General features: G+C 41.2%; 1 protein-coding gene across 2 annotated transcripts in view; it reads left to right on the top strand.

Moving 5' to 3' along the window:
- ITGA6 (integrin subunit alpha 6) overlaps positions 1-17,196 on the top strand; it is an 86,901-nt gene that overhangs the window by 33,964 nt on the left and 35,741 nt on the right. For both annotated transcript variants that reach the window (XM_069577209.1, XM_069577211.1), the window contains exons 2-9: positions 5,135-5,259; positions 6,653-6,732; positions 8,405-8,660; positions 10,285-10,416; positions 13,507-13,717; positions 14,422-14,615; positions 14,758-14,846; positions 15,551-15,669. In XM_069577209.1, the coding sequence (XP_069433310.1) occupies positions 5,135-5,259; positions 6,653-6,732; positions 8,405-8,660; positions 10,285-10,416; positions 13,507-13,717; positions 14,422-14,615; positions 14,758-14,846; positions 15,551-15,669 (1,206 nt within the window). The remainder of the gene's footprint in view (positions 1-5,134; positions 5,260-6,652; positions 6,733-8,404; positions 8,661-10,284; positions 10,417-13,506; positions 13,718-14,421; positions 14,616-14,757; positions 14,847-15,550; positions 15,670-17,196) is intronic.

The raw sequence follows: 17,196 nt of genomic DNA, 5'->3' as shown, positions 1-17,196 counted from the left end.
GGGGCAAAAAAGTAGGATTTGAGCAGAAAGTGGATTTGTATGTGGCCCGAGTCTCCCCGCCAGATTCAAGCTGCCCTTCCTAGAGCTGCACTCGCTGTGCTGTCCCAGGAGCTGGCTGGTTCCGATTGGCTTAGGCCGGTGCCCAGGTCCTAAAAGACTTAATTAGGAAGTAGAGGGGTTGCACCAGGCCAGTGTCATTGACTGGATACATACAGCTCTGTTTTCATTTCTTTGTCCTTGCTAGGCATAGCCTTAGCGAATGGGTTGTGATCTTTTGTGATGAAGGCTGGTTCTAAACAGAAATCAAAATTTGCTTAGTTCCTGAACAAGCGAGGGCAACTTTACCTTGAGGATTAAGACACCTATCAGTTGTTGACTTTGATGTGAGGGAGGGGGGAGGTACCGGGTTCTTCCATCAAAGTGCTTCCTTGCCTTTTCTATGACCCTGATATTATCTGACTGAGCTCCACCTGCCCTCCCCATTGCTTTCCTGATTTTCCTGTAAGTGTGGGTTTCATGGAATGGGGTGCAGTTAGAGCAGGGACCTGGGAGAAGGGACAGGGCTGGGGACACAGGGGGCAAAGAGACAACTAACACTGTTTTCCAGAGGTATGTTTCTCTCCTTTTGTCCAGTTTTCTTTTCCTTTCGTGTCGTCCCCTCACCCCAAAATCTATAGGAGCTTGGCATTTATAGCACAGGGGGAATTTTTGCTGCCACAGCTCCTTTAACCAGCCAGCAAACTGGAGTTGAAGGGCCAGTCTGTCTTGCTTGTGTGGAAATCTGCTGGCTCCCTAGAGGCAGAAGTCCTCCCAGGTAGCTGGGGGCGGGGGTGGGGCTGGGGTCGTGGCCGGAAGGACCTGGAGGGAGCAGCTTGACCTGAAGGATTGTCTATGTAAATGGAACAATCTCCGCAGCATTGTCGACAACAGGAAACCCGGAAGCACCGGTTGGGCTAAAGGGTTGGCGGAAGCCAGCCTGCTTGGCAGGTGCGCCTCTGTGGCCCTTTGCACCAGAACCTGGAGCTCCGCAGACCAGGTTGCCCATCCCCAAACCCCGTCTTGTTGCATCGCCGATTCTTATGCCTCCATTTACTCTGGCTCCTTCCCTGTCAGCCTTTGCACGTGCTCTGCCCCTCACCGGGCCACCTCCAGCTCCTGACATCTCTAGGTGACACTTCTTGGGGCAGATTTAGTGCCCTCTGGACCAGGCACAGCACTCTGCCCCACCCTGGCATGGCTGCTGCTGCTAAGTCTCTGCAGGGTCATGGCTTCTGCCTCCCTGCAATTTAAAGATAATGGATCTGGCTTCCTCAGGGCCAGGGTTGGGCAGGGAGAGGGGGCAATTCTTACTCATCCTAGGAGGCTCTTAAATGCTTGTGAAATGAATAAATGAACCAACGAGCAAGGGTCAACGGGAAATAACAAGCCCAATGCCTGCCTTTGGGGTAGCTTGCCAGGTTCCTTGGGAGGGGATGAGGACAGGAAGTGGTCAGAGAAGATACACTGTAATAACCTTGGAACTCCTGGCCTGCTCTTTCCAGCCTTTCCCTTGGAGTCATCATTACCTTTATAGGAAATCTCCTCCCGACCTTCACCCCACCCAGCTGCAAAAATGCTCCGCCTTCCCTCACCCTTTCTGAATTGGTCTTAAATCTGCCAGGAAAGGAAACCGGTCTTGTTTCAATATTTCACTTGTGTAGGTTTTGCCCTTCCAGCTAGACTGTAAACACCTGAAAAATCCTGGATTTTATTTCCTAGGAAGCAATTTAAAGGAATGGAGAGAACATGGCTCCAAAGTAGTTTTTTTCCTGACTCTCAGCTACCTATGAGACCTTACGGGCAGAGTACTTGCCCTCCTCCCAAAAGCCTCTGTTGGCTCATCTGTAGAGTTAGAGGCTGAACACATTTTCCAGTGCTTCCGGTGCCCACATCCTGTGCTTCTGACCCCAGCAGTTTGCTTATCCCTCCCAGTACCTGGACAGGGTTCCGTCTTCACCCTTGCTGAGTCATTGAACTTGTCCACTCACAGGGTCTAGGCTAGTTCACCTTGCAGCTCTTGGTCTGAACCCCTGGGATCAGGCAAGGATGATGTTAACAAAATAGGTGTGGGATAGGAGCCCTTGGCCTTGCTCTGCCCAGAAGTCCTGCCCAGTGTCTGTTCCAGTTCTGTACCTTGGAGAGTGCTCCTTCGTCCTGTAAATGCTGGGCGGATTGGAGGTAGCGGCTGATGGTGCTGCCATCCGAGGGGCTGGGGGGAAGGATGGTGCTAGGGCCCCATGTTCACGTGTGAGTGAGTCTGCCAGTGTTCTGTAAGGCCCGCTTCACTGGCTCTCCCTGGCAGAGTCTGGCACCCCTCTCTGTTTTCTCTGCATTTTTATTCCGTTGCATCCACTGCACTGCATTGGTTTTAAAAGAAAATGTGTGTGTTAAATCCTTTATTGGGATCATAGCAAAGACAAAGCTGTAAGGCCTGTTGTTGAGCCTGGAGAGGGTGGTGTTATTATTTGTCTTAGTTTTTGTTATTTGCATCTGAGAGTTACGAGTTTCCTGAAGGCCAGGATTGGCTTTTCTGTTTTGGGAGTTGGCTGTTGGTTTACATTTGCGTTCCCAGCCTTTTTTCCCAGCTCTAGCCTGGTTGCTCTTTCAGCTCTGTTTCTCTCTGTCCAGGTCCGGTGTACGTCCTTTTCTCTTTGTTTCTTTTCCTTGTTGTCAGTTAGTTAGCCAGACCCCAAAGACTGTAAAACTGATGGTAATTAAAAGGCATTAGAAGGCAATGGCACCCCACTCCAGTACTCTTGCCTGGAAAATCCCATGGATGGAGGAGCCTGGTGGGCTGCAGTCCATGGGGCCGTGAAGAGTCATACACGACTGAGCGACTTCACTTTAACTTTTTACTTTCACGCATTGGAGAAGGAAATGGCAACCCACTCCAGTGTTCTTGCCTGGAGAATCCCAGGGACGGGGGAGCCTGGTGGGCTGCCGTCTCTGGGGTCGCACAGAGTCGGACATGACTGAAGCGACTTAGCAGCAGCAGCAGCAGCAGCAGCAGCAACCCAAAGCCTAAACAGACGTTTCTACAAACAAGACATACAGATGGCCAAAAAACACATGAAAAGATGCGCAACATCAGTCATTACTAGAGAAATGCAACTCAAAAGCACAATGAGATATCACCTCACACTTGTCAGAATGGCCTTCATCAAAAAGTCTACAAACAATAAATGCTGGAGAGGGTGTGGAGAAAAGGAAACCGCTCTTGCACTGTTGGTGGGAATGTAAATTGATATAATCATTATGGAAGACGGTATGGAGATTCCTTAAAAAACTAGGAATAAAACCACCATATGACCCAGCAATCCCACTCCTAGGCATAAACCCTGAGGAAACCGGGGCTGAAAAAGACACTTGTATCCCATTGTTCATTGTAGCCCTATTTACAATAGCTAGAACATGGAAGCAACCTAGATGCCCATCAACAGATGAGTGGATAAAGAAGTTATGGTACATATACATAATGGAATAATACTACGCCAAAAAAAGGAACGCATTTGAGTCAGTTCTGATGAGGTGAATGAACCTAGAACCTATCATACAGAGTGAAGTGAGTTAGAAAGAGAAAGATAAATATTGTATTCTAATGCACATATACGAAATCTAGAAAGATGGTACTGAAGAATTTACTTACAGGGCAGCAGTGGAGAAACAGACAGAGAATAGACTGGACACAGAGAGGGGAGGAGAGGGTGAGATGTATGGAAAGAGTAATATGGAAACTTACATTACCATATGCAAAATAGATAGCCAACAGGAATTTGCTGTATGGCTCAGGAAACTCAAAAGGGGCTCTGTATCAATCTAGAGGAGTGGGATGTGGAGGGAGATAGGAGAGAGGTTCAACAGGGAGGGGATATATGTATACCTATGGCTGATTCATGTTGAGGTTTGACAGAAAACAACAAAATTCTGTAAAACAATTATCCTTCAATGAAATAAAAAAGACATTAGCAAAAGAACACAGCAAAAAGATAGCGTGTCTTTAACGATCCCATTGGCTGAGAAGCAGTCAGCTTTTAAGGATTGTGGGTTTAGTTTAGGAGCCTCTCTTGCTGGAGATGGCAGGAACCTTGAGGTGGGAGGGGAGAGGGAACATTGTGGTGCCTGCTGCATGGAAGGTACTCTCAGACCATCCCTGAATCCTTGGTGGAGACTGATTGGATGAAAGAAGAGGAGCTTGTCAAGAGGACCAAGTGCCAGAAAGTGAGAATTGATGCAGAAAGAGGCTACAAAACAGTAATTCGGTCGAGGTGTATCTCGGGGAAAGATTTGGTTCCAAATCTATATTGTTAAAAGGTAAACTGAGGCATATTAAAAACTTGACAAGTTTATTTGAGTAGAAATCAGTGCAAACCTGGCAGTGTCGAACCAGCAGGAGCAGGGAAAGACACAGAAAGTAAGGACAGGAAGGAAGCAAAGCGAGAAAATGATTCGATTGGCTTACCGTCTGGGTGCCTGTTTGCGACCAGTTGCCCCTGGGTTTGGTTTTGTAACCTTGAGACGTTTGCAGGCTGGGATTTCAGTTTGCTTCTATAGGCTGCCATAGTCTTAGACCCGCCTCAGTCCAGTGGCCACCGGGTTTAATCAACTAAACAGTATATAAACTGGAAACCTGGGGGATATTCAAAAGTCACCTTTGAACCCTGCGCCCCCACCCTAAGAAGACACAGTGTTAGAAACAGATGTATTATCATTTCAGTTTAATGTGACCATTTTTCTCCCCCAGCGAGGGAGTGTTTGTTTTGTCTGAGTTCCTTGTGATGTCCTTGGCTTAGGTGTAGGGGGCAAGCTCTGTGGAAAGTGCCTTCTAAAACACCAGACTCGTGCCCAGCAGAGAGCTGCTGATACTGTGAGAGACGGGCGTGTCTTTCACCTGTTTCAACAACCCCTCTTCTTGTGCTTTACTTGCATCTTTGTTTGTGTGTCACAGGGCTCTGCTTTTGTTCTCCCTCACCACCTAAACTGGCAGAGAATTAGGCGGCTTTTTGACAAGAGAATAATTCCTGTATCTCTTGGCTCTGACTCTAAGTGTTAAATGCATATTCAGCTCAAATCTCCAAATTCTCTGTTTCGTCAACAGATTGCTCGTGGGGGCTCCCCGCGCTGTGGCCCTTCCGCTGCAGAAGGCCAACAGAACAGGAGGCTTGTACAGCTGCGACATCACCTCCCGGGGGCCGTGCACTCGAATTGAATTTGATAATGATGGTGTGTTCTTTTGAACTTGCTCGGTGTTCCCTTGGCCAACTCAACCTGTATCCCACTTGCCCTTTCCAAGAGGAAGGAAAGAGGGGGACAAGCATTTATTCTTGGAGAGAAGGCCTCTCTTAATTGCCTGGGCCTTGACTGTTTCTTGCTTGCCCTGTGAACATTTACTTTTTTAAGTCACTTTGGCTGCCCTGTTTTTGGTGTCTCCCCAACCCTGGTTTCCAAACTGGTATGGTGTATTGATGTTGCCACCTAGTGATGTGTTGAGGTTCTACAGGAGACTTGAAAAATTGTTCAGAAAATAGAATGTGTATCCTGTACTCAGCAGCCAAAAGTTCTCATTTGCTGTTAAAATATTAGGGAGAAAGGCTGTTAAATATAAGATCTCTCTAAAATGAGAGCTGGACAATATGGATAAAATTTCCCTATTATCTCAGATAGAGGCTTGTTTTGTATAGACTGTGTGGTGGGCAGAGCAATTAGTGTCCTGAGAAGCTGCAGCCAAACCTAATTTGGCGTTCTTGGTCGACACAGATTTGCAGCTTCATGTTTATGTTCTTCTCTTTTTTTTTTTTTAAATCTTTTTAGCAACAAATTTTTTTTTAACTGATTGGAAAATAATATATGTTAATTGTGAAAAATCTGTAAATGACATTGAACTATAAAGAAAAACCCAAACCCACCGATAATGTAGAGATAATCCCTAGTTACTTACCATTTTGGCATTTTTCCTTCTGCCTGCCTAAAGTTGTTTAATTTTGATGTTTTCGTAATGATTCAAAATTGAAAATCATGCCTGCCTTCTCATTAAGGAAGGCAAAATTTTGGATGTAGGGTTATACAGTAGGCTCAAATTGATACTGAAGAGCACACAGTGAGATTTTTGGTTTCCCTCTCTCCTTTTTGGAAGGAGGAGGTAAAAATAAAGATATCATTTTCCTTTCTTTCATCAATAGAAAGATAGAAAGTGGATCTGAGGCCTTGTTTTCCCATCTCCAGTAAAGAAAAGCAAAGTTCAAGCTATCATGTAACAAATTTGAGGGTATGTAGAGAAGTAACTCCCTTTTTGTTAGTTTGGATAGTCATTTCTGTTCTTGGGACTCTGGGTGTCAGAGAAGGTGAAGGGCCACCAGGTAGAATTATATACTTAATGTAAAGAATTTAGTGAAACATTCATACCAACAACCACTCACCTGTTTTCTTAAGATGGAAAGTAATTTTTATGGATTGAGTAACTGCACTTACTAAGTAGTTAGACTTGGAGTCAAGGCAGTTTAGAAGCTGTTTCTTACATTTTGCTCATTAATTGGTTCATGGAGTGTTGCAGTAGCTTTGAAGTCGTAGCTCTGTGTGTGTGTGTGTGTGTGTGTGACCTATGCTGCTTTCTCCGCAGCTGACCCTTCATCGGAAAGCAAGGAAGATCAGTGGATGGGAGTCACTGTCCAAAGCCAGGGTCCAGGCGGCAAAGTTGTGGTAAGTATACAGAGATGTGTCCGTTCTGCGCTGAGTGCCCGTTGTGTGCTGCTGCTGCTAAGTCGCTTCAGTTGCGTCCAACTCTGCGACCCCATAGACGGCAGCCCACCAGGCTCCCCCGTCCCTGGGATTCTCCAGGCAAGAACACTGGAGTGGGTTGCCATTTCTTTCTCCAATGCATGAAAGTGAAAAGTAAAAGTGAAGTCGCTCAGTCATGTCCGACAGCTCTACAAGCTGCTTTTCCTTAGAATGTTTAGATCCAAAAAACTTACTTAAAAGCATTTACTGAATGTCCCTACAACTTTAGGTGGTCTTGAAAAACCAAAGCAAAACCTTACATGGTTTTTGTCCTAGGAACTATGCAGCTATTATAGATGAGTTACGAAAATATGGGAATGGTCATGCAAAGTAAGGATCAGATCTTTTTAAACTCTTTAGTTTCTGGGCTACTTCAGATAGAAGTGGTAGCCAAGAAAAAAGGGTTGTTCAGTGGAATGTGTTAGGTGGCCTTGGAGGTGCCAGACTGGATCATGACGGTCTTTCTGTCTCTTTCAAAATCTGGTTGCTGTAACAAATTTATGTAGAATTTTGAGAAAAATGAGAATTTTACCAAGTATTGAATTTTTACATCTAAGGAGATACATTATAGGATATTGACTTGGACATTGTGTTTTCCACCTGTGTTATATAGAGGGTGGCCATGAATACCCATATGTGAAAATTAGAGTTTATTTAGTCTCTCCCGGCAGTGTGATTTTTTTCTGCCTTTTAAAATAAACTTAATCTCAGAGTTTAAAGGATAAGTTAAGATAGGATTGATTGTGAGGAAATAGTATGGATAATAGGAAAATGCCTTTGTTTTAGCCCAATTATTGGGAAAATATGTCCATGATTTCTCTCCTCTAGAACATGTTCCTTCTTTTCGTGAACATACTGATACGAAGGTTTGTGTAGCCACTAAAAGCCAATTAAGTTGAGAAGATTAAATAAGGTGTTTCCCGTTGTTTATGTGACAGGTAAATTTACAAATAAACTGCCTGTGAATTGCAGATTGTTGTTGTTTAAACACTGAGTCACGTGTGTGTGCATGTGTGCTAAGCTGCTTCAGTCGGGTGCCACCCTATGGACTGTAGCCCACTGGCCTCCTCTGTCCATGGGATTCTCCAGGCAAGAATACTAGAGTGGGTTGCCATGCCCTCCAGGGAATCCTCCTGACCTAGGGATCAAACCTGTATCTCTTATGTTTCCTGCATCAGCAGGCAGGTTCTTCACCACTGGCGCCACCTGGGAAGTCCCACTAAGTCATATCTGACTCTTTTGCGCCCGCATGGGCTATAGCCTGCTAGGCTCCTCTGTCCATGGCATTTCCCAGGCAAGAATACTGGAGTGGGTTACCATTTCCTTCTCCAGGGGATTACAAATTGGCCTTCAGTATTTAGATTGCAGCATTATTCTCTGGGTGACGATAAGACAGAAGTCCTGTGCTGGATAATGGTCTGTTTCTTGCAACTTTGGGGAACATTTGCTGGTTTTCTGGCGTAGTCTCAGGATGAGGACACATTTAACATCCCCTTTAGAATTAACCTCTTGATTGTTGACAATTCCATTGGTTTGTAATGAAAAACTTCAGGTTTGCCAACACATGTGGGCTACTTTATTCATCTGCTTGCAGACGTGTGCTCATCGATATGAAAAAAGACAACATGTTAATACAAAGCAGGAATCCCGAGACATCTTTGGAAGGTGCTATGTCCTAAGTCAGAATCTTAGGATTGAAGATGATATGGATGGAGGAGACTGGAGTTTCTGTGATGGCCGATTGAGAGGTCATGAAAAATTTGGTTCTTGCCAGCAAGGTGTAGCAGCTACTTTTACTAAAGACTTCCATTACATTGCGTTTGGAGCCCCAGGCACTTATAACTGGAAAGGTATGCCATATATTTATAGAAATGGAGATTAGAATGACTGTATAATTTCTGCCTATGCACCATGATTTAGTACATTTTAAGTTAAAACAGAATGTGTCATAAGGCATGTTTATATTATAGAAGTAGAGTAGGATTATTAAAATATCTTAATTCTGACTTTTAAAAATAGTCAAAATCTATGTTCTAAGATTTTTTTCCCTCTGCCAGCAATTTACATTCATATAACTAATTAACTTCCTTTTGTAAAAATATAGTTAGCATTAGTTTTTGCTGTTTTGTATTCGCTTTTCTGATGAAATTGAAAGTTTTAATTTTAACATAGGGATCTGAAAACTGAGAAGAATTGAGTGGTGTTGTATACAAATAATATTATATTGATACAGACATTTCTTTAGTCATGTATTACTCGGGCTATGTTTTGCTAATAAAGCAGGGTAGTTAGAAAGATAAGAAATTAGGAAGTTTTGAGATGATCGCAGATAACTTGTGGAAAGGTTGTTGAATGATATTGTTTAAATAATTTCAAGATGTAGGTGAAGGGCACGACATCATATTTTTTGCCTGGAGGAACACGGTCAGTGTCCCTGTAATAAAAGTTCAACTTCTGAAAAAATTAAGCAGGTGTAGAAAACCACTCTATTATAAAGGACAATTTACCTGATTCTAATTCATAGCAAAGAGTAATATATCTGATTCAGAAATAAGATTTTTGGGGAAGAAATTTATTGGAATAAATCCTATGTTCTTACATTTTGTGTAGTCAGAAAAACATTGGGGAAATTTTTCATTGTTCATTCAGAAATTTCCGAGTTTTGATTTCTGTTAGGAATGGTCCTTGAGCACCTTCCTGGGTATGCCATTCATAGCAACCTTTGGGAATAATTTCCTCAGGCTACCCACCCTGAGCTGAATCTTCCACATAGCAGTATTTGTTGGGTTATCTTGACCTAATAACACACGGAATTTAGAAATAGTTTTATTTTAGCAAGAGATGGCATACATGGTAAAACAAAATAAAAACACCCACCAATTATGTATGTTTTAATTTCTGGGAAATACATCTTGCCTGCTTTGTAAATGCTGACTTAAAATGTTACCACTTTAAAAAAAAATCATATAGTAGACTTATTATGTGAGATATTCTCTTTTCAATGATTAGGTCTGAAAATTTTTTGAAGATTTAAAATCTCTGGTTAAAAATGATTGGAAGAAAATATCAAAATACTAATCTTGCTTTCACACCATAGTAGAGAAGGTAAATTGATTTAGGATTATAGAAAATATAAAATACATCAGGTTCATATAATTAAAGAGTTTTCTGTAGGTTTAGTTAATTAAGCATTCCATTTTCCATCTATAATTCCATTTTCATGGCATTAAAAAGATAATTCATGAAAACACGTGTGCATTTTTTTTTATTACTAGAACAGTTTTGTTTGATGTAAAAATCTACACAAACAGGATTTTTTAACTTTAATAACCTCAGAAGTCACCTTCTGCCTTTTGTCCCTCCAAATTTTTCTTTCTGAACTTAATGATAACATCAGGAATGTTTATTAGAACCATCTATTTTATTTTGTTTCATCTTCATTTTTTTTTCTTTTTTACCATTTCATTCTTTTAGGGATTGTTCGCGTAGAGCAAAAGAATAACACTTTTTTTGACATGAACATCTTTGAAGATGGGCCTTATGAAGTTGGTGGAGAGACTGATCATGATGAAAGTCTAGTTCCTGTTCCTGCTAACAGTTACTTAGGTAGGCATGAGAGTAGATGACGTGCCTGCCTCCTCAGATGCCTCTGTGTGACACTGCTGTCACAGGACCCTGGACTGCGAGGCTGAGAAAGGGCCAGACTGGGGCTGGGGGCCTGTGGCTGCATTTAGTGGAATTTAGAGCTTGGTGATCCCTGAGGTATTCTGACTGATACTTGGGGTATCTGACCCGAGCTGCCTCAAAGCAGGAGGAAACCTACTGTCTCCTAAAACCTTCTGACCTGCCTGGAGGTCTGTTTCCTGAGCCACCGTCCACTTCTGTAACCCGCACCAGGCGGTCCATGCAGCCGTGACACAATGCATGCTTGTAAGCAGGAGGCCGAGTTGTCTTCCTCTCCCTTCAGAGTCTCTTTTCGGAGAGATACTCTTGAAGAGCTGCATTTATGAAGTTACTCTTAAGTGGCAGGTCAGGACCTCCAGGTCCATCCTCTGTGACTGCCCCTCTCCAAGGGTTGGCCTTGCTTCTGGATTGTCACAAGGCCCCTGGTGGGTGGCACGGGGGCTTTCCAGCCGAGCCAGAGCCGCACTGCTAAAGCAGCTCCGAGGACACCCAGATTGTGGTCTAAGTGCCAATTCCTTAACTCCTGACGCTTGTTTGCGTTACTAATGGGTGTCCTAAATTATTCATGTGCATTATGGTAATTACACAAAGGCTTTTAAAAGCTTTAATTCTTGGTATGAGTTGACATAAAGAATAATTACTGTGTAATTCTTGGAAAAAATGTAAAAAATCTACTAAATCTAAATAGTATCCTTTTTTAAAAATAGAGAAGTACCATATGCTGGAGATCTTACTAGAACAATGGAAGGTTAAAGAGGGGAAAAAATGGGTGTAGATCTAAAAATAATTCTAAACAAGATATTAGTAAACATATTCTTTAAAAATTGTTCTAATTATATAGATATGTATGAACAATACTGTTAATTAAAAAAAACTTTTCAGAAACTCCCCCACCCCTAAATTAAAAACTTGATGTGAAGACATAGAATGGAGAAAACTTATACCTACCGTTTGTTAAGCACCTACTGTATGCTATAAATCACACACTGTTACTTACTACTTTATAGGTTTTATTTGTTCTTTCCAACTATATTATAAAATAAGTATTATTTTCCTTTTGCTGATGGGCGAAAAAATCCCTGTGACTGAGGGAAATTTCCTAGTCCGAGGTCACACAATTAATAATCCCCCAGCCAAGGGAAGAAATGCTCATGAAAATGATTGGGACAGGGTGGGAAGCAGCTGGGTATGTGAATGCTGTCAGTGGCTTTGCAGGACAGGAGGGGAACACAGGGCTGAGTGGTTTGCAGTCTCAATTATTAAATAGGATTTTCCAGGGTAAAATTATTTTCAAGGTAAATATTAATACTATCAATAAGCCAATATTTTATTTGAATACATTTTAACAGAAAACCTCTTCAAATGAGTTACTAAGGGATAGTTTATGCCATTTCAGTTTAATGGCTCTGGTCAAGAAGCCAACACTTTTGTTCGTAAGATAGATGCCCATGGATTTTATCTTAGTGTCTATTGGAACACATGAAACTATTAAACTTTTCTCATTAAACACATTTGCCACTTTCAGAATGGGTTTCCTCAAAAGCGGGTACTGGGTCGGGGTGGAGAGAATAGTGCCACATTCCTACTGCTACATTTTGGCTGTCTGTGCATCTGTCATTTCAAAAAAATCAGCAGGTTTTAGGAGGGAAATGATCTGCGTGAGGTTTGGAAGCTGGCAAAGAGGGTGGCTTGCCGGATGCAGCGGTGGCCTCATCATTGCGAGCACGGCAGTAGCCAGTGTGCCTCTTACCAAGCATAATTGCTTTTTCTTCAATCTCTTCTGTCCCGTGCATGTGTACAGGCCTGCTGTTTTTGACCAGCGTTTCCTATACAGATCCCGATCAGTTTGTTTATAAAACACAGCCTCCCAGGGAGCAGCCCGACACATCCCCTGATGTGATGATGAATAGCTACCTAGGTTTGTGACCTCTGAGATGACAAATAAATAGTCTTGGTCATGGTCATTTAAGAATTTTTTTTTTTGATCCATACAGAGCATAAATCTTTTTATTTTCTATTTCATTTCAAGTGAAGCACACACAAAAAGCATGCCGCTGTTGAGGCTCTGCAGCCAGAATGGCTTCCAGAGCTGGATTCAATTGTGTCTCCTTTCTAAACTTGTAGCTCTTCCTGTTTTTCAACTCACTTCACAGTTTGAGAACTGCAACAGTAGTGGTGATGCTTTTCGTAAACAAAACCCAATTAAAAGGGTGAGCTTATAGTATTCTGCATCTGCCTCATCTTCACATAGGAAGGTTTGCTTTATTTGGACAATTTTGATGTGTGGACATTTGTGTCTGTTTGCCATTTAACCTCAGTTGGTAATCTGACATCCTACCTGATGCTTTATGATGAGGTTTCTAATGTTTTTCTGCCCTCTGAACAAGTGTGTAATTGATATGGATGACAGCTTGCTCACCTCTATTGTTTACGCTAGGTTCTCAAATCTCATCAGTCATGATTTTGTTTGCATGTTTCTGTCTGAGAACTAAGTTGGCCCTAAGGAGTAAAATGCTGGCTGTGGCATATTAATGTTGTTAGCATTCTTTTATTGCCTGATGACCAGAGAGATTGATGAATATAGAAGTTAACTAATCACTGCATTATAGCAAGACCCATAGGCACTCAATTATGCTATGTCAGGTTGCATCTTGGTGTACAGGATGTAACTTTCCCTTGATAATTTAGTATCTAGCTTGATCTCCTTTTACAGCAGTTTCAGTATTGGAATGGAGTTTGAACTGATTCTTAAGTAGCATGTATGCTTCATGATTGAAGTTACACAAATGCTAACTAGCACAGGTGCTTTTCTTTAAATACCTTAACAGGGAAACACCTACTATTTTGTGCTTGAGTCAAATCTCTTGGTGCTGTAATTCTTATCATAGATATGATAGCTTGGGGGGAGGGTCAGAAGGAGAGTGGTGGGAAACAAAAGGTAGTGATGAAGTAACCACTGTTAGATACCTCCTGAAAAACAGAGTTGATAAGTACCATGTTTTGTTTTTCTAGGCTTTTCTTTGGACTCAGGGAAAGGTATTGTTTCCAAAGATGAGATCACTTTTGTATCTGGTGCTCCTAGAGCCAATCATAGTGGAGCTGTGGTTTTGCTTAAAAGAGACCTGAAGTCTGCACACCTTCTCCCTGAGCACATATTTGATGGGGAAGGGCTGGCTTCTTCATTTGGCTATGACGTGGCAGTGGTGGACCTCAACAAAGACGGGTAAGAGCCTCTGAGGTTAGTTTACATTTGCAAAGAACTCATTGCTGCTCTGGCTTCTATAGGTGTTGAGAGGAAATACCTTTCCAGGTTAGTTGATGCAAAGAATATTTCTGCTGCCAAATTTTTACCATCCCATCAGTCTTCCTCACTTATATTTTGGTAGCAGACATTCATTACCCTCCCTAGGATGTAGGATTACATTTTCAGGCTTCAGTTTTTACTATGTCCTAGGATCATGGGTCTGTGAGAATTAAAATGTAACTAAAAAAAAAAAAAATGACAGCTATGTGGTTCTGTTCTGTGGTTTCTTAAGGGGATTTTGGAGCAGCCAGAATGTCCTCTTGAAAGTAGGGATTGGTGACAAAGTTGATACAAAGGTCTCTGGTTGATAGTGCCAATCTGGGTCTTTGGTAGAGGGTCAAAGGTGGAAGGGAGTGGAATCTTTACTGGGAGGCTCTCTGCACTATAGATGTAACTTGGAAACTGGCTTCAAGTTCTTACAGTTCATGTTTTCCTTTGGGTGTTATTAGAGGCTACCTAGTTTTTTTAAAAAATACTTCAATTGATGAGATATAAATTCCAGATTTGAGGTCCTTTTTATCATATCTCTTTGTGTCCTTAGTACCCGTTCATGTGCGATTCTCCCTAAGCTTGCTGATATTTTGGCCAGTGGTTTACAGTTCTTCCCCTCATTATGTTTTCAGGTGGCAAGATATAGTTATTGGAGCCCCACAGTATTTTGATAGAAGTGGAGAAGTTGGAGGTGCAGCATATGTCTACATTAACCAGCAAGGCAGATGGAATAACGTCAAGCCGATTCGTCTTAATGGAACCAAAGATTCTATGTTTGGCATTGCAGTCAAAAATATTGGTGATATTAATCAAGATGGCTACCCAGGTAGACAAATAGATTGTGAAATGGTCATGATTTATAGATTATGTGATTGTCTAAAATAGTGAGTCCTCGTGATCTATTTTAAAACATTGTATTGGAATGCTTTTAAAATGTGACATTTGTTAAAACGTGGTGTTGTTAACAGATATTGCAGTTGGAGCACCCTATGATGGTAAGGGGAAGGTTTTTATCTATCATGGATCTGCGAATGGAATAAATACCAAACCAACACAGGTAACCAGATAACTTGGATTTCTACAGTTAAGGTCTCAGTAGTTTTCTTTCCAATGGACTGTTTAGGTTTATGTGAATTTTCACACTAATCATGTGTTACTTACAAGTCTAAAATAGTATGAACTTTGGTTTTATAAAAAATGTATTAGAAGATAGCTTGTAAACAGATTTAAATGCAATGAGCTGCTTGTTTTAAATTGTAAAATTTCTTTGGTAAACTAAGGATCAAACTAAGCCAAAGGAAAAGACTGTTCTACCCTGACAGCATAAAGAGATAGAATGTGATATATTTTCTTTAGTAGCATATTAAGAAGGGATGAAACTGGACAGACATAAGAGATGATTGTAATTGCATAGAGAATCAGATATCAAAATCTAGAAATTGCTTTAGAGGAAAATAAGACATTTGGAGGGCAGGAAGAGAAGTTTGGTTTGAAATACACTGATTGACTTAATATGGTACATAAAGTTATCAAAAATTCTCTTCTGTCTTTTGAGATACACCATAAATCAGGTAACTTTTGTGAAAATAAAATGCATGGAATGTTTGATCATGTGTGTACTTATTTATAATTCAGTTGTGATTTAATATAATTTGTAAGTAAACTCTTTAACTTCAGTTCAAAAGAGACTTATCTTCATAGCATAAATGAAAGACTTATCTTAGTAGCCAGGTGTCTGTTCTGATGTCCTGTTCCTTTCAGGTTCTTGAGGGTAAAGCACCTTTTTTTGGATATTCAATTGCTGGGAACATGGACCTTGATAGAAATTCCTACCCTGATATTGCTGTTGGTTCCCTCTCCGATTCAGTGACTATATTCAGGTGTGTAATCTCTGGCTTTAAGCTTGTTTGGTAAATCTACTTACACTAGAGTTGGGGGTTTTTTTTTGACCTTTTGAATTGGAATTTGTAACAACTGTACTTCAAAGGCAAAGTCTAGGTTTTTTCCTGTGAATATACATGTTTAACAAAATTGAGATTGTAATGTACGTATCGTTTTGTAACCTGCTTTTGCTGGTTTGTAATGAATAGTGGCCTTTTTCTGTGAGTGAGTATAATGCATAGTGGGTTATTTCCCTGTCGTTGAGTACTTTTCTGAAATGAAGTTAACGGTTGCCTGAGACATTACATGGGTCATGTGTTTATTTAACAACTTTTGGGTTGTTTATTTTGGGTCATAGTTTATTTAACAACTGCCATACTGTCATACTGTCATTGGACAGTTAGGTTGCTTTCCAGGTTTGGTGGTTTACTTCCTTAATACACAAAGCTGGTGAGCATCCTTACTTTTCTTCATGTCGTAGATTATTTCCTTATGATAACTTCCTAAAAGTGAGTTGCGAAGTTGAAGGGCATGTGTGTTTTAGGACTTGTGATTCCTTCAACCAAAATGATCTCCAGAAAGGCTGCAGCGGTTTGCCCATCAGCTGTGTCTCAGTGGCCTTATCCCAACAATTCCATCACTGCTGGAAATTGCCAGGAAAAATTGTGCAAAACATTTTTTTTTTAAATTTAAAAAGTAGCACATTCTTTTTCTTTTTTTAAAAAAAGGTTAATACAGAATTGCAGTTAAGTGCAAGTTTTCCAGTATTCTTTCCCTCCATCAAACAACTTTTAATAGTTTTGAGTCTCTCTCCACTTCTAGGGTATCCTCAAACAGCCATACTATAACTGCTGTCTTCTATTCTGGTTTGTAAAAATTAACCTCTTCCATTTTCTCTCCTTGTTAATGCAGATATATCAATCTTATTCTTTTTAAAAGCTCAATGTTATTCCATAATATGCATTTAATGAGTCCTTGGTTGATGGAATTTTTAGATAGTCTGTGACTTTTAGCTATTATAAACAGTGTGTTAGATGGTGTATTGTATATATATCTCCATGTAATGGAATTTTTTAAAGAAAAATTCCTAGAAATAGAATTGCTGGGATCAAGGTTAGCACATTTTTTTATTCATCATGTGTGTGTATGCATACTCAGCCAGTCTCCAACTCCAGCCACATGGGCTGCACCCTGCCAGGCTCCTCTGTCCATGGGATTTCCAAGGCAAGAATACTGGAGTGAGTAGCCATTTCCTCCTCCAGTGGATTTTCCTGACCCAGAGATTGAACTCTCATCGCCTGCATTGGCAGCTAGATGGATTCTTTACCACTGAGCCACCTGGGAAACCCTTACATATACCCACAGAAAAGTTGTAGCAATTTATGCTCACAGCAGCAACCTACCAGAGGGCCCATTTTCTCACACCTTTACCATCCCAACAGGATGAATCTATTTAATTTTTGCCACTGTGGTGTGATCTCATCTTTTGATTGAATTTGCAATTCTTTGATCGTTGGTGAAAATGA

This window comes from Ovis canadensis, chromosome 2, assembly GCF_042477335.2.
Source record: "Ovis canadensis isolate MfBH-ARS-UI-01 breed Bighorn chromosome 2, ARS-UI_OviCan_v2, whole genome shotgun sequence".
Lineage (NCBI taxonomy): Eukaryota > Metazoa > Chordata > Mammalia > Artiodactyla > Bovidae > Ovis > Ovis canadensis.
Note: the sequence above shows the minus strand (reverse complement) of the source record. Positions and strands in the feature narration are given on the sequence as shown.